At 43.0% G+C, this 18,208-nt stretch overlaps 1 protein-coding gene across 9 annotated transcripts in view; it reads right to left on the reverse strand.

Annotated features, from left to right (window-relative positions):
• Positions 1-366: 366 nt before the first annotated feature.
• The window catches only part of KIAA0319 (KIAA0319 ortholog), a 103,889-nt gene continuing 86,047 nt past the window's right edge, over positions 367-18,208 (reverse strand). For 4 of the 9 annotated variants that reach the window (XM_025382494.1, XM_025382497.1, XM_025382491.1 and 1 more), the window contains 5 exons: positions 15,565-15,707; positions 12,879-13,001; positions 10,745-10,835; positions 7,707-7,798; positions 371-3,583 (listed from right to left, as the gene is read on the reverse strand). In XM_025382494.1, coding sequence (XP_025238279.1) covers positions 3,405-3,583; positions 7,707-7,798; positions 10,745-10,835; positions 12,879-13,001; positions 15,565-15,707 — 628 coding nt within the window. In that variant the 3' untranslated portion in view covers positions 371-3,404. Of the gene's footprint in view, positions 3,584-7,706; positions 7,799-10,744; positions 10,836-12,878; positions 13,002-15,564; positions 15,708-18,208 lie in introns of all 9 variants that reach the window. The other 5 variants (XM_025382493.1, XM_025382490.1, XM_025382492.1 and 2 more) reach the window with 3 other exon arrangements.

The following is an 18,208-nucleotide window of genomic DNA, read 5'->3' on the forward strand; positions in this document are numbered from 1 at the left end:
CAGGCATGAGCTACCACGCCCGGCCCTCATTTTAAAAATGGCTTTATTACTGATAAGAGCTAGATTCGAGGATGTAGCGTTAAGTATACTCTCTCCAGAATCTGATCACCCCACCACACTGCGGGCCTTCTGGCACTAGGGACAGACTGCCTGTTAATAGCAGAGAACCACCCACGCAGAGGAAGGCGAGCTGACGGAGCATGCTCAGTTCTTCTCGAACACTTGTCTTCCCACAGGGAAAGAGCAGGGGATGTTAGTCCAGCCTTCTGCAAATTTTTTTCTTTCTGTAAAGGGCCAGATAGTAAATAGTGTAGGCTTTGCAGGTAACGTAAGAACAGCCATAGATAATACATAAATGAGTGAATGTGGATATGTTCCAATAAAACTTTATTTATGAACACAAATCTGAATTTCATATAGTTCACATGTTTCAACTTTTTTTTATTTTTAACCATTTGAAAACATGAGGCCCGCTTTTCAGCTCATGGGGCATGCACACACAGGCTGCAGGCCACAGTTTGCTGACCCATACCCAAGGGAAATCCCTCTACACCCAAACATAAAGAAAACAAATTTCCCCCTAAAAATAAGCATTATAGAAAATACAGACACCTTTATTTAGATTAGTGCATATATTTAATAGTGTGATATTAGAAATACCTTGTCAACACATAAGGAAAAATAATACATTTTAAGCAATAAAACCAAGATTCAAACAGTCCATGATAGCTTTGTCGCACAAAACCAATGGTAGTCACTCTCCCGGTGCACAAAGCATGGCATCACTGGCTTGTTGAGTGGTACATTTTATTACCTCGCTGCATGTTTTTCAGATAGTTCTTTAGTCATACACATGCTTAGCCCTGTAATGCCATGGGTATGAATCCTCCTTCACGGAATGTAAACCAGCGACTCAAATGTCTGCTATCCTGTGAGCCCTACAAACACCCACTCCCATATTCTAGGGCCTGTTTTTCTCTGTCCAAAGCTCTTAGGGGGCTTTATCTCCCAAAGACCCTCAATGATAAGCAGTCCACCATGAAGAACGCTGGCTGCTCATTCCATCTCGTGCTTTGTTCTGATGAGAAATGGGGTAACAAGATAGGACCCACTTTCCGATCCCTACTGTGCTGTTTGATTTCTCAGAGATTCAAGATCCTTCTGTGATGGAAGGATCAGAGAGGCCAGGCTGAGATGGCCAAAGACAGAAAAGGAGGATGGGCAGGAGAAGTCCATTGCAAACTTAGAGGGCGGGTGTGATCCACAGGAGACTATACGGGCCATCTCTCCCTCTGTCCTTGGCTCTCTGGACCCACTACAAGGAATTCCTCTTAGTCCTGGGAACTTAACTTTCAGGTGGCCCAAAAGTTCCACCAGAATTTGCCCTCCATCCATCAAGGCAGGAGTTCTTTGTGTAGTGGAAAGCAGAACACCACAGTTTTAAAAATTTGCTTTCAGTGCTTAGATCCACTACATCTTGGCCGTGACCTCTGGCAAGCTACTTAACCTCTCTGGGCCTTCAGAGGGCTATCTGCAATATAAGAATAATAATATCTCCTCTTCAAGGTTGATTATAAGGATCAATTGAGTATGTAAAATGCATATGTTATGTACATAAAGCGGTAAATGTTCACTCCCTTCTTCCTCGTTATGCCCAACGACTTCACATTTGGGCTGCTGTCCCCTATGCCAGACATTCACATTTGCATGCAAAAAACCATAACCCTGGTCACTTGATAAGGCAGATTCTAGGCTTGTGAAGCTCAATACTGGTTAAAAAAAAAAATCACATTTTCCTTCTAACACTATAGACAGTATTGAATTGGCTAGTTATACAGAAAGTGTAGGCATAAGCAATTATTTTAAAAATAAAATGACACACTTTTTAGTTCTGCCTTTCCCCAGTAAATTACAATAAATAAAAATAAGATGGTCCCATGAGGATGAATACTCCAGGAGATGACAAAAGCACCTAAAAGCTGAATTTTTTTTAGGAGCCCATGGGGAAGATTTTCTCTGGCACTCCTGCCCTGGTGGTTGAAATACCTTGCTTCTTAATCAGCAATGCAATCCTAGTTTTCCCATGTGTTACAAAAGCGTTGTGCAACAGGATATTGTTTAGGTGTGGTTACACTTGATACCACAACACTGGTTCTATCTCTCATTTTAATCTTCCCACAAAGAATGCCAAGGGCGCCACCAAGGCCTAGCTTCAGGACCAAGGGCGGATGGGGAACTACCCTGAACCAGTGAACGTAGCAGGCTGCAAATAACTCCAGTTAATTGCTCTGGAGTACTGCTTTGTGGGTGGGAATGTTTTAATTGTCTTTCATGTTTGAAATAAGATTTATTCGGTAGAAAAACTTAAATGTATTTTTAAACATAGGAAGTGAAGACATCTATGTCAAGTTATTTTGGAAAGTACCTGTCGGGGACCAGAGTATCATAACCACGCCATCCAAGTTAAGACTGACTGTATTTCAGAGTTTTGGAATATATACACAATTGTCCTATCTATGGCAGTCCAAATGCACAGCCTACAGAACATAATAAGCGTTTAATGAATTAATCACTTCTATTGCATTTAATGTAAACTGGGGCTCAGTTGACATTAGAGAACAAGACTGCTAAACAACACCCAGAGGAGTCACTGTAGTTTTTCTTAAAGAAAAGATAATGTTACAAAGCTACCTTCAACCTACATGGCATTAAGCTCCTCCTCCCCTTTCTATTGCCTCAGTCCTTAGAATATGATTCTTCCTTAGCTCTTGAATGACCAACAGCTGCTCTCTTGAGAGAACTGAAAACTGCCGTTGACATAGCACAGAATTGAAAACCAGGAGGGCTTTGCACTGTGTGTTGCCGTCAGCACAGAAAACTTGCTACACGCAAGACTCTCCGTCCCTCCACAGAAGACGACCTGTGCCTCTTAGATAAGCTATTTTAACATACACAGCCATTTAACTGCAGGTGCTACAAGATAAACCATGTTTAGAATGCTGTTCCTTACACGCAATCACAGTGGCTAAGGGAAAAACCATCCCTCTTTAAATCCTTATTTAATTCACCTTCTCTAAGGTTCTACAGATAGAAATAGTTTTTCATCTTTAACATGAGATTCTGCCAGCTACAAAAACACAAAACTCTTTTAAGTATGTACCTTAGAGTTTCACCCAGCCTTTATCTCTATTAACAAGCATCTCAGTTAAAAGAGCAACGTTTTTGTTTTGTTTTGTGCCTTCAAAAACCGGTCTTTTCGTACGTGGGGATACACATCTAGCCCACTGGGGAAGGAGGTCAATGAACTATTCTAAAAGAGTGGGTTTTGTGCTGTAACTCCCACTGACTGGTCCTGGATTCAAGGATTCCTATGGGGTTCTTCCACTTTACAAACGACTGCGCCATTATCTGTCCTTTGAGCAATAACTGAAGGAAGCTCCATTTCTGATGGAACCATTCATGGAAACCTTTGGATTCCCTCTCTCCATCTTTTCTCGGCTGAAGATTGTGTCCTGGTCGCTGTCAAACTCAGATTCGGATACCATCAGGCTGGAGTTGTGCTCTGTGCTTCGGTGCTTGATACCTAGAGAGAAGCACAGAAGCATCTGAGGAGAAATGCCATGATTCGCTTCCAGCTGTCAGTCGTTCTGGGTGCAGGTCCTGTGATGAGCACGGAGTGGTGCTCTCCGCACCTTGAAAGCAATCACTCAAAACAGCAGGCGGTTTGGGTTTCCTAGCAAGTAATTGCAGGGGCTTTGATGCCTCACCTAAGCTTTTGCCCCAGCTTTGACACTCGCCAGCTGCTTGACCCTGGGGAAGATACCTAACCTCTCTGAGCTTTCAGTCTCCTCCTCTATTCAATTGGAAGATAACAAAGCATCTACCCCATGAGTTTATGGTGAGGATTAAGTGAAATCGTGCATGTAATGCTCTCTTGGCCCAGCCATTAGTACATTGTAAGCATCCAACAAATGAAAGCTTCTGTGATTTTACCATTTGGTTAATATAATTTTGGTAGAATATTTGATTTCAGGGGGTCAACCTAAGAGACAGAACAGGTATAAGATTCAATTCCTACTCTCAAAGGATTTATGGTGTCTAGCTAGGGGTTTAAGACATAGACTTGGCTGGGCCTGGTGGCTCATGCCTATAATCCCAGCCCTTTGGGAGGCTGAGGTGGGAGGATCACTTGAGGCCAGGAGTTCGAGTGTATGGTGAACTATGATCGTGTTGCTATGCTCTAGCCTGGGTGACAGAGCAAGACCCTGTCTCAGGAAAAAAAAAAAAGAAAAGGCATAGACTCATGAAAAGATGGCGCATAACAGGTAAGATATTTTTTAAATTGTATATGAATTAGGAAATAAGCACATGTAGTTATGGCTGGGGTTGCTTCAGTGATGTTTCCCATAGGGTGATGTTGTAGAACTTTCTCCTTAGTTCGGATAAAACCAGGCTCTTGTCACACTAGCAGGAAAGATTAGGCTCGCGGACACATAGAAGGGTGAAAAAAATTGAATTTATTGGGTAAAAAGGAAACAAAAACTCTCAGCAAATAGAGAGGGGGTCATGCCAACAACCTCCTGCCTCACAGACTGAATCCCAGGTTACCACACAGGAACTGCAGAGGCCAGGCTCCTCCCCACTGCAAATGACGTGAACCTCCTGTGGCTCCACCCCCTTTCCCCAGTGTGCAGGTGGACATTATTTAGAGAGAATCAGCTGGGAAAGGGCAGGGCCTTCATTGGGGACCAGCAGTCCGGTTTTTCAGCCTTCAGGCTGTTTTAGGCTTGGAGGTGCGGTTTCACCAGGGACCCTTGGCTGTCTCCTGTCTCTATCAGTGAGATCTGAAGAAGAGAATTTAGACAGGAGGACAGCGGAAGGGCATGGAGTACGCAGAAGCATCCAGGGATATTTAGAAAAAAACTAGTTTGTTTGGAGCAAATGATTCATGTAGGAAATAATGAAGGAGAGGCTGGAGAGAGAGGCAGGAACCTCACAGAAAAGCACATGAATACAAAGTAAACCATGAAGTTTGGATTTTATCCGATAAGCAGAGAAATGACACTGTTAAAATGTTGTTCTGATATATTAATAAAACCACAGCGTGCAGGATGGAAGATGGACAGTAGACATAGAGGCTGCTGTGGTCTGAATGTTTGCACCCCCACAAATTCATGTGTTGAAATCTAACGCCTAAATGGTGGTACCAAGAGATGAGGCCTTTGGGTGGTGATCGAATGGGATTAGTGCTCACACAAAAGAGGCACCAGAGGCCAGGCGCGGTGGCCCACACTTGTAATCTCAGCACTTTGAGAAGACGAGGCGGGTGGATCACTTGAGGTCAGGAGTTTGAGACCAGCCTGGCCGACATGAAAAAACCCTGTCTCTACTAAAAATACAAAAAAGATTAGCTGGGCATGGTGGCAGGTGCCTGTAATCCCAGCTACTTGGGAGGCTGAGGCATGAGAATTGCTTGAACCTGTGAGGCATAGGTTGCAGTGAGCTGAGATTGTGCCACTGCATTCCAGTCTGGGGGATAGAGCGAGACTGTCTCTCCAGAAAAAAAAAAAAAAAAAAAAAAAAGAAGCATCAGAGGCTGCCTTGCCCTTTACACCATGTGAGGATGCAGTGAGGAGGCACCAACTATGAGGAAGTAGCCCTGCCCAGATGCTGAATTCACCTTCCCAGCCTCCAGAAATGTGGGTAATAAGTATCTGTTGTTCATAAACCTCCTTGTCTGCAGCATTTTGTTAGAGCAGCCCAAATGGACCAAGGCAGAGGCAGTGCAATGTAGAGGAAGAGCCCGGCCTCCACCCCACCTTCAGCACTCACCAGCTATGTTACTTGGGCAAGTTGCTAAACTTTCCTTTGCCTCAGTTTCCTCTTGTGTAAAATGGGGATAATCATTGCACATACCTCATACAGCTACGGGTAGGATTAGAATTCAATGGGTAAAGTACTTCAGATGTGTTTAGTATATATTTGACATTAAATACCTGTTAATTATTATTATTATTACTATTAGTTCACAGGTGAAACTGTAAGGACCTGAACTGGGGTGGTGATAATAATGATGAGGAAAGAGGGCAAGAGTCTAGCAAGGTGCGGGTGTCTGGAATGGGGGGCAGTGTGTGTGGAGCACCAGCGACTGAGGTTTCAAACTGGGGCAATGAGAATGGGGGTTCTATGAATAGAAACAGGAATGTCAGAAGGATGAGTGTATTTTAAGACAAAGGTGGGTGAGATAATGCAACCCAAAGCACACTGAGCTCTTAGGTAAAAGTCACTATAATACTTCTGATATGCAATGCAGATGGTGAGCACTCAATGTATGCTACTATTTGTTCTTCCTGTGAGGCTCTTCCTGCCAAAGCCCTGTTAGCTACACTCTCTGTACACAATCAGTCGTTCTGACCTGAGTGTTCCTACCCGGCTTCATCCATGCATTGGTAGAACTCCTTGCGCTCCAGTATAATTATCCTCCCGCAGGCTGCAAGCTCCTGTAAAGGCAGGCTCTGTGCTTCCTCCTCTCCCAGTCTCCAGGGCCTAACCCGGTGCCTGTGCACAGGGTAGGCATTCAACACTCACTGTGAACAATGTTTTGCACCTCACAACTCTGAAAAAGATTATATCTTCCATAAAAAGTAACTTAGTCATAAGCCCAGAATTATGGAAAACCTATAGAATCGGTGTTTAGCAGCCTCAGAGGGCCAGAGAAGTTTCACTAAGTATGCAACAGTTAATAAACGAGAATGAAAAAGTTAACCGAGGTGGGCAAGTGGTGCTCCTAAGCATAGGGATCAATACACTTTGTGAAGAAAGTCAATTTTCTGTAAAGCCTTTGTGTCCATCTGTATCAATGGCTAATTAGATAATACAGCTGCCGAAAAATGTTAGGCTTTAAAGTCCAAATGTCCTCTTGCTGCATTTCTGTCCTAGCAGACCTGAAGGGAACAGCATTCAGAGCTGAGCTGAGGGAGTATCTTCAACTGCCCCCCACCCTCCAACCAGGAGTAGGAAAAAAAGCAGATGCTGGGGACACCTCTGGTTAAAAAGCAGTCTTTGCCCTGTGGTCATTGGTAGGTGCCCAGCTGATAACATTTCATATCCCTCATCCATTAATGCCTCAAAGTATTATGCCAAAATTTCATTAAATTTATAATGAACCTATTGCCTCCTGCCCCCACCCCCGCATTAGCACATCATCAGGGTTGATGAAGGTTATTTTTCTTTTTCTTTCTTGAGACAGAGTCTCAGTCTGTAGCCCAAGCTGGAGTGCAGAGGTGCAATCTCAGCTCACCGTAACCTCCACCTCCCAGCCTCAAGCTATTCTTCTGCCTCAGCCTCCCGAATAGCTGGGACTACAGGCGCACACCACCACGCCCGGCTTTTTTTTTTTTTTTTTTTTTTTTTTTTCGGTATTTTTTCAGTAGAGATGGTTTCACCATGTTGCCCAGGGTGGTCTCGAACTACTGAGCTCGGGCGATCCATCTGCCTCGGCCTCTCAAAGTGCTGGGATTACAGGCGTGAGCCGCCGTGCCCGGCCTGAAGGTTGTTTGTCATCACAGAATCCCAGCCTCACTCTTCCTTCCCAATTAAAGTGCTGACTCCAGCGGATCATTCTCCCTTGATCCAAGTTAGCCCTCAGGCATACCTAGGGTAAATCAAGGAAAGGTGCCAGGCAGTCATTCTGGAGACTGTCTTACCATATTTGGGCCTCAGTTCCATTCTTTCCTGTTCATCCATGTTATCCAGGATGGTGTACTTTGTTTTTTTCCTGATTTTAGTCCTTTTTTGTCTGAAAGGAACAATGAAAACTCAACTCAGATCTTTAGAAAGGTAACTGAGATCTAGGATTTAACGCAGAGTAAAGACACTAGAGGAAACATTTTGCCTTTATGATGTGATAGTTGGCATCTTTTATTAAAGAAACATACGCAAGGCCACGTCAGAGCTCAGAGGGGCATTATGCATCTTGGAGAAACCCATTTCAGGGTATAAACAGCCACATCACTCTTGCCCACCTATCGACAGGTCTCAGCTAAGCCTCAGGCTGCAGTGCCGGGGACCTTCACTGCAATTCTCAACACCTGTGTGTTGGCCCAGGGAGCTGTTCTTCATGAGTAACTCCTTATTCAGAAGAGCCTGGGTGAGCAAATGTTCCCCTAAACCTATACCACCCTGCAGTGTCCAATGCTGCAGTAATGAAAAGGTGTCATGAACTAGCAATCAGAAAAAAATAGCAAAAATTATCATATATTCCCACAATTAATTAGCAACAGCTGCTCCCCATCTTTTTTTTTTTTCCCCTCAACACATGAAAATTAGGCTGGTCCCATGTGTCTCATCCTGTGTACAGAGATTATTTGGAAATACACATCCAAACCACGCAAAGGCATGTGGAGAACAAAATAGTAATTTCACAGCATAAAAGCAATTTTCTGAGAGCATGATGATCAGAAGCATGGCTCTCAATTTAGCACTTACTAGCTGGTGATTTAGCGAAAATTATTTGAGACTTTTGTGCCTCCATGTCCTCACCTGTAAAATGGGAGTAAGAATAGTCCCTATCTCACATGGTTGATGAGAGGACTGAGTAAGATAATACATACAAAGCACTTAGCCAATAATCACAATGGCAAATACTTCATACATGTTTACAGTTATCACTACTAGCATCATCATCTTCTACTTGATAGACATGTCACAAAGCTGAAGATGTTTAATGCCATGCACAGTAGGGTCACATATGGCTCTGGGAAAACTTAACGGGATTTAGGCCTCTAAGTGCCTGCACCTGGCTCCCTTTCACCAGTCTTAATTTTGGGAACGTAATCACAAAACTAAAATAATCTATCAGTGATTTCTGAAAAATAACTATTAAAATATAGTTTTTTTTTTAGACGGAGTTTTGCTTTTGTCACCCAGGCTGGAGTGCAATGGTGCGATCTCAGCTCACTGCAACCTCTGCCTTCCAGGTTCAATCGATTCTCCTGTCTCAGGTAGCTGGGATTACAGGCATGCGCCACCACGCTTAGCTAATTTTGTATTCTTAGTAGAGATAAGGTTTCTCCATGTTGGCCAGGTTGGTCTCAAACTCCTGACCTCAAGTCATCCACCCACCTTGGCCTCCCAAAGTGCTGAGGTTACAGACATGAGCCACCTCGCCCAGATTAAAATATACGTTTTTTAAAAATCACACCTTTTGAGAGCAGTTACAGTGTTTCACATGAAAGAGTGGGCCTGATGCTCTCTTCCAGGACAGAGGGTTGAGCATGGGGTTCTGGAAGGTTTGGCCAATGAGGTTGCTTGAGGCTTCTCAGAGGTCAGCTCCATGGAAAAAGGAAACACCTAAAGCAAAAGTTCTCTTTGGCGGTGTTATTGCCTCACTTACAGTTTCAAAGTTATTTAAAACAATTCAGGTGGATTAGATTATTGCTTTACATAATGAAAATAATCAAAATCTACCATTTGGAACAGTATACTTCCAGAACTCCTTCCTCTACTGAGACCTGTAAGGCCACTTAGCTACTTGTGAGACATATATATACACACACACACATCTGTATGCATGTTTTCATCACGGTTCCTGGCTAATAACTCCCACGGCCCTTGTTACAATGCTGGGGCACTTTAGGCCTCAGAAAACAGAATGTCCCTCTCTCTGACCTTCTCCTGCCTTCCTTTCACCTGCTCTTTATTCTCCCCAAAGCAAGAACCTTCCCCTGCCTTTCTGTCTTGGAGCCGGCTGTAAAGACATTCTCTGACCTACTTTGTCTGATTACAGGTCATAAAACGCTCATTTCAGAAAGAGTTCTGCCTCCTACCCAGGAAGATGGAGTGCTTTACAGAGAGGCCGAGAAGAATCTGGACAGCCCTTGCTGGGCTTCCCCACAGCCTGTTAGCGTCACATCATACCCTTTTTGTCCAACTACTTTTCTATAAATATCCAATGAAGTTTTCATAAAAGGCCCAAGACGACAGGGTTCAGAGAGCCTCTGGACAGCCAAACACGTGGAGGTTCCCAGACAGTGGCATGCCCAGAGAGCGCATGGAAGCTCTAGGCCCCTTCCCCATACCTCACCCTATGCATCTCTTCATCTGTATCCCTTGTAATATCCTTTGTAATAAATAACCAATGTGTTTCCTTGAGTTCTTTGAGCCACCCTAGCAAAATAACTGAACCCAAAGAGGGAACTGAGGGACCCAATTTATAGTCAGTCAGAAGCCCAGGTAATACCACCTGGGGTATGCAACTGGCATCTGAATGGGGTGGGGGGCAGTCTTGGGGACTGAGTCCTTAATTAACTGTGGGATGTGACGCTATCTCCAGGTAGACAGCATCAAAACTGAATTGGACGACACCCAGCTGGTGTCCACTGCAAAACTGTTGCTTGAATGGTGTGTGCAGAGAAACTCCCAAACACTGGTCACAGAAGTCTTCTGTGTTGATTGTGGTTGAGTGAGAAAACAGTACCGCTCTAGTGAATATAATGTAAGACCAATAGAGAATAACATTAGATATGATATAGAATCATTGACCCTCCTAGAAAACACAAGAGCTTCAATGAGAAAATGCTGCCTCTAATATTCCATTTATTTAGGCACTTATGCTTTGTGGCAGAAAGTGCATTATTATAATAAACAGCTTAGCAGTTTACCAAGCCCAAGTAAACAATTCCTAAGCTGTCAAAACACACCTAGTGTAGGGTCTCTATTTCACATGAATAAGCACTCTAGGTACCTTTTGCAGCAGCAGATGCAAAGCCAAGTGAAACCTCCTGTTAGCACAGTAAGAGTAAAACCCAGCACTGTCACATAGAATATACTCCACTCTGAAACACAAGAAAACCAAAGTGGACACAGTTATAGACTATTTGTAGAACAACTTTATTTTGATGATTCATAACAAATATTTCTAAATTCCTACAAGTAAAGGCCACCTGTGGAGTTGATAACATCTCATCAGGCTAGTAGCAGAGCAGAGCAAGGTAAAATACAGATAAATCGAGAACAACCTAAAATTGCCCTGTTTTTATCTACTGGGTTTCAGGGCTTCACGGAGTACATATTTCATGCTAACTTGGGAACAGAATAATCAGAAATAACTAAAATTAGTCAATTACGTAGTAGTAATGTCTCTTATATAAACACACATGTATACCACATCAAAATATTCATTCCAGAATGCCAAAAATCACAACCCCCACCCCTGAAAGTTCCGGCTTGGTTTTAATAAAACATCTGTATGTCTGTTTATGGCATGAAGACATTTTTCACAGCCAGAGAGCAATTCGGAAACTACTTGACCCTTGTTCCGTCCACATCCTTACAGAAATCTAATGTGAAAAGCGTTCAACGGTAATTCAGAGACAGAGGAGCCCAGTTTAAGTCTACTAGGGAGCAAAGTTTAACTCTATTAGGCTGGGTGCAATGGCTCACGCCTGTAATCCCAACACTTTGGGAGGCCGAGACGGGCAGATGACTTGAGGTCAGGAGTTTGAGGCCAGCCTGACCAACATGGCAAAACCCCGTGTCTACTAAAAATATAAAAATTAGCTGGACATGATGGCACACACCTGTAATACCAGCTACTTGGGAGGCTGAGGCAGGAGAATTGCTTGAACTCAGGAGGTAGAGGTTGCAGTGAGCTGAGATTGTGCTACTGTACTCCAGCCTGGGTGACAGAGTAAGACTCCATCTCAAAAAAAAAAAAAAAAAAGTTTAACCTTATTAAATGTTATATAATTTCATTGGAATAATGATCCAAGGGCTGGCTATTTTCTGATTTTTTAATAGTATTAAATGGGAATATACTTTGGCAGTCAGCTCTTACTATCTTCGGTGCTAATTATGTCCATCTGGTTCCCCAAACAACAAATTTACTTAGTAGACTGCCATTAAAATACAGTTTTCTCCTCAGAAGCGACCTCAGGGGCGCCAGCTTGCTCTGCTGTGGCTCCAGTTTTTGGTGCCTGCCTGTGTGAACAGCTGGAAGAGTGGGCCAAATTCTCTTCTTTACCTGATTCTAGAAGATCCACACCAGGGGCCACTTCACCAGAAAATCACACTGAGCCTAAGCCAAGGCAGGTGTAACCTGGAACTGCAGCCCATGGCCCAAGCAATTCTTTCTTAGAAATGTCAGCAATAGGGAGCCAATTCTGCTCTGCCAAAGGGGATTTTCTCATCAGGAAGTTTTATGTAAAAGCCTAAACATACCCCAAAAAGTAGATTGTAAGAAGGGTATTAACTCACTACCAAGTGAGCTGGTTCACTTGGCTTCAGGTGACAAAAGAACCGAATGTTTATAACTGCAAAGCTGGACAGATAGTTCTTTTTTTGTCTCTTTTCTTTTCTTTCCCTCTTTCCCTCACTTCCCTCCCCTCCCTTACCTTCCCCTCCTCTCCCCTCCCTTCCCCTTCTCTCCCCTCCCTTCCCCTCCTCTCCCCTCCCTTCCTGTCCTCTCCCCTCCCTTCTTCCTTTCTTCCATTTTTTTTTTTTGAGACAGGGTCTCACTCTGTCCACTCACTGCAGGCTCGACTTCCTGGGCTCAAGCAATTTTCCCACCTCATCCTCCTGAGTTGCTGGGACTGCAGGCACACGCAACCACACCCAGTTAATTTTTTAAGACAGGGTCATACTATATTGCCCAAGCTGGTTTGGATCTCCTCTCAAGCAATCCTCCCACTTCAGCCTCCTGAGTAGCAGAGACTACAGGCGTGTATCACCATGCCTGGCTTATTTTGTTATTTTTTGTAGAGGTGAAGTCTCACCATGTTGCCCAGGTTGGTCTCGAATATTGGGCAGATATTTCTGATAACTGAGAATGAGCTGCCTTAAAGCTCCTCACCCAAAGCCTCCTCTATGCCAGAACTCACCACAGTTGCTCTCTCCATCCCAGATATAACGCTGTATGAGGTTCTCCATCCATAGCTGAGAGCAAATGCAGCGTTTTGTGAGGGGGTCACAGTGGCCGTGGCCAGAACATTTCAGGAGGCAACCTGCAAAGAGGTGTGTAGGGCTGAGGTCAGCATGCAGAAAAGGGAATCCCTGGATCCAGCTTCTTTTGTATCTTCAGTAGCATAGGTCCCAAATAAATGCATCTTGTTGAATTAAGAAACTCTTACAGTATGGACAGGGGTTCTGGAGATAGTCTCTCATCACTGACAATCTCGTCAGAGAGCAAATGGCAGAAAAAGCCAGTCCACACCATGCAGCAAAAGCCTTAAAAATATTGGGAGGCCAAGGTGGGCAGGTCACAAGGTCAGGAGATCGAGACCATCCTGACTAACACGGTGAAACCCCGTCTCTACTAAAAAATACAAAAAATGAGCCGGGTGTGGTGGCGGGCACCTGTAGTTTCAGCTACTCGGGAGGCTGAGGCAGGAGAATGGCATGAACCGGGGAGGCGGAGCTTGCAGTGAGCTGAGCTTGCACCACTGCACTCCAGCCTGGGTGACAGAGAGAGACTCCGTCTCAAAAAAAAGAAAAAGAAAAAGATTACTGGCTGGGTGTGGTGGCTCACGCCTGCAATCCCAGCACTTTGGGAAGCCAAGGCGAGTGGATCACTTGAGGCCAGGAGTTTGAGACCAGCCTGGCCAACATAGTGAAACCCCATCTCTACTGAAAATACAACAGATTATCTAAATTAGCTGGGCGTGATGGTGTGCACCCATAATGCCAGCTACTTGGGAGGCTGAGGCACAAGAATCACTTGAACCCAGGAGGCAGAGGTTGCAGTGAACCAAGATCACACCACTGCACTACAGCCTGGGCAACAGAGCAAGACTCAAAAAAGTAGCAAAAACATAACACTGTCTGGCCTAAGAAAATAATTCTAAGGATTTATCTGCAGTCCAGTGGCAATCATTGAGGACATGCCCAAAGATTTATCTACATTGTAACATTATTTTTAAAACCAACCCTAAAATCCATGAATAAGAAACTGGTTACATAATTATGGTGCATATCCAGGGTAGAATACTATGTGGCCATAAAAATTTTATTGAAGAGAAATTTTAAAGGATTGGGGAACATAATCATAATATCATTTTTTTTTTTTTTTTTTTTTTTGAGACGGAGTCTCGCTCTGTCACCCAGGCTGGAGTGCAGTGGCCGGATCTCAGCTCACTGCAAGCTCCGCCTCCCGGGTTCACACCATTCTCCTGCCTCAGCCTCCCGAGTAGCTGGGACTACAGGCGCCTGCCACCACGCCCGGCTAAGTTTTTTTGTATTTTTTAGTAGAGACGGGGTTTCACTGTGTTAGCCAGGATGGTCTCGATCTCCTGACCTCGTGATCCGCCCGTCTCGGCCTCCCAAAGTGCTGGGATTACAGGCTTGAGCCACCGCGCCCGGCCAATATCATTTTTTTTTAAGAGACAAGGTCTTGTTGCTGTGTTGCCGAGGCTGGTCTCAAACTCTTAGCCTCAAGACATCCTCCCTCCTCAGCATCTGGAGTAGCTGGGATTACAGGAATGTGCTACTGTTCCTGGCTCATAATACGATTTGAAGTGGAAAATCAGATTAAAAGTATATATCATGTCATCCTGATTGTAGAGATAGGGGAACTGGAAAAACATACATCAGAGTATTAACAAAAATTATCTTTGGATAGTGAGAATTTTGGACCTAGAAATTAGAGAATTATTTTATTCATTGTGCCTCTCTAGATATTCTAAATTTTGTACAATAAATAAATATTATTTTTGTGACTAGAAAAAAAAGGAGTTATTGGCTGGGCATGGTGGCTCATGCCTGTAATTCCAGCACTTTGGGAAGCTGAGGTGGGAGGATCACTTGAGGCCAGGAGTTTGAGACCAGCCTGGCCAACATGGCGAGACCCCATCTCTACTAAAAATACCAAAAAAAGAAAAAAGAAAAAAGGAGTTATTAAAAATTAAGTTACTCCATATTATAATTGAGAAAGTCAATTGTAGGCAGATATATATATATATACGAAACAAATTAAATTTGACTGCCCAAACATTATCATGTCCCTTGTAACTCTCATTTCCCTGGAGTCTACTGAAATAACTACTTCAACATAACAAGAGATTCATGTTACTCATGAAATGAAGACAGAAGCAATGGGACTATGAATCATTTAGGTGCCCTGGAAGGGGAGGCGAGCAAGGAGTTAAGAAAAGAGGTACACCTGGAGAAGGCATTTGTGAGCTGTCTTATATTTTCAAGGAGCTACATGACATTATCATCACAACCTAAGGCATGATGTCTTTCCATGATGTCCAAGTGAAATAAACTATATAAACATAGCTTTTGCAGCCAGTAACACTTATTTGTCTTTAACATTGTTCTTTCTGCCAATGGCCATTATCTTGTGAGCATAACCTTGACCCATAATTATTATTGCTCTCCATTTTTCTTCCAAGACCAAGAGTAGTTGGCAAATGTATGTTGCAGGAAACCCTATTGGAGAAATAAATGCAAAACAAGTACCTGGATGCTAAAGTGAAAATGTTCACATGTCACTCCTCTTCTGTGTTTGTCACACTTATCCATGATTGGCAAGTCTAATTGTTTTAGAATATTCCATAGGGGACCTACCTGCTGTATCAACCCTCAAGACCTTGAAAAGCAAGAAGTCAGCCTTCTCCTTTGAGAGTCGCGTGTGCAGATTTCGGGCCACTTCAGCAGCTTTGAGAACCTTGAAAGGCGGCCCGCTCTGTACATAAAACACAATCACAGTGCTGCAGAGGAGACAATGAGAGAGGACAGCCACATGGTCAGACGGTGACTGACATGACACGCCCACCACAGCATCTGACCTGTGCAACTGGGGAGGTAGACAGCCACAGTTCTGTGGCTTGCCAAGGACGGGGCATATCTGTGAGCCAAAGAATTGATCTGTTTCTATTCACAAAGCCTCTTCAGTCTCAACGTACAGCTGATCAAAGACAGACAGATCTTTAGATAAAAGGAGCAACGTGTAAATTATGTATCAGCTTTTGAAAATCCTAACCAAGTGGGTCTGGAGAGCTATCAGGTTAGTGAACAAGAATGCATCTATGTGCTGGGATGTATGAAGTGTTACATCCCAAACTCCATGGGGATGGAAGCTCCTGTATGCAGGACCCTTCTAGATTTTGCCCTATGTACCTTTTCATCTGGCTGTTCATTTGTATCCTTTAATATATTCTTTGCAATAAATCCATAAGAGTAAGTTTAAAAAAAGGGAGCTATATATATATATATATATGTGTGTGTGCAAAAAGACAAATATACACAAAATAACTTGCAGACATGTCTTTCTTTCTGCCTTTTTTGATTGAGATATAATTTACATATCATAAAATTCATCCTTCTAAAGTGTAAATTGAATGGCTGTTAGTATATTCACAAAGTTGCACAACCATCACCACTATCTAATTTCAAAACATCTTCATCACCCCAGAAGGACAATCCACACTCATTAGCACCTCCTCCCCACAGTCCCTGGCAACCACTAATCTGCTTTTGGTCTCTATGGATTTGCCTCTTCTGAACACTTCAGGTAGATGGAATCATACAATATGTGACCTTCTGTGTCTGGTTTCTTTCACTTAGCATCATGTTTTCAAAGTCCATCCACATTGTAGCACACATCAATACTTCATTCCTTTTTATTGCCAAATGATATTCTGTTGTATGAATATATCATATTTTGTATCCACCCATCAGTTGGTGGACATTTGAGTTGCTTCCACATTTTGGTTATTATGAATTCATGCTATGAACATTCATATACAAGTTTCTATGTAGACACAAGTTTTTCATTTTTATTGAGTATATACCTAGGAGTAGAATTAGTGGGTTATATGGTAGCTGTATGCTTAGCATATTGATGAACTGCCAAACTGTATCCCACCGTGGCTGTACCATTTTACATCCCCATCAGCAATGTATAAGCGTTCCAGTTTCTCCACAGGCTCATCAACACTTGCTATGGTCTGTCTTGGATTCTAGCCATCCTAGCGGGTGTGAAGTGATATCTCAATGTGGTTTTGGTTGGCATTTCCCTGGTGGCTAATGGTGAGCACCTTATCATGTGCTTATTGTCCATCTGTATATCTTCTTTGGAGAAATAGCTACTCCAATCTGTATTCATCTCCTAGGGTTGCTGTAAAACACATCCCATGAAATGGCTTAAAACAACAGAAACCTCTTCTCACAGTTCTGGAGGCTAGAAGTCCAAAATCAAAGTGTTCTGTTAGCTCTGGTGCTGCCGGAAATCCTTGGTATTCCTTGGCTTGTGGAGGAATCACTCCAGTGCCTGCCTCAGTCGTTACATGGTGTTCTTCCTGTGTGCCTCTCTCTGTGTCTCTTGTTCTTTTCTTAGAAGAACACCGGTCATACTGGTTTAAGAGCCCACCCTACTCCAGTATAACTTCTTAACTAATTATATCTGTAATGACCCTATTTCTAAGTAAGGTCACATTCATAGGTACCAGAGCTTAGGGCTTGACTATATTTTGGTGGGGAGTGGGGGGTGGATATAATTCAACCCACAGCAAATATTTTATCATGAAAGGGTGTTGGATTTTGCCAAATGCTTTTTCTGTGCCTATTGAGATGATTCTGCAGTTTTGTCCTTTATCCTATTAATGTGGTTTATTATACATTTACTGATTTTTATATGTTGAACCACACTTGCATTCCTGGGATAAATCCCACTTGGTTATGGTCTATAAACCTTGTAATAAGTTGCTGGATTCAGTTTGATAGTATTTTGTTGTAGAGTTTTGCTTCTATATTCACAAGAGATATTGGTCTGTAGTTCTCATTTCTTGTGATGTCTTTGTCTGATTTTAGTGTCCAGGTAAAACTGGTCTCACTGAATGAGTTGGGAAATGTTCACTCCTCTTCTATTTTTTGGAAGTTTGTGAAGGACTGCTAATTTTTAAAATATTTTGCAGAATTAACCAGTGAAGCCATCTGGTCTTGAGTTTTGTGGAAAGTTTTAACATTACTAATTCAATCTCTTTGTTATAGGTCTATTTAGATTTTTAAGTTTTTCTCAATTGAGTTTTTATAATTTATGTCTGTCTAGGAATTTGTCCATTTCATCTACATTATCTAATTTGTTGACATACAATGATCCATAGTATTCTCTTATAATCCTTCCTCACCCACCTTTTTTGGAGACGGTCTCATGCTGTTGCCCACATTGGAATGCAATGGTGTGAACATGGCTCACAGCAGCCTCAACCTC

Source organism: Theropithecus gelada, chromosome 4 (assembly GCF_003255815.1).
Source record: "Theropithecus gelada isolate Dixy chromosome 4, Tgel_1.0, whole genome shotgun sequence".
NCBI lineage: Eukaryota > Metazoa > Chordata > Mammalia > Primates > Cercopithecidae > Theropithecus > Theropithecus gelada.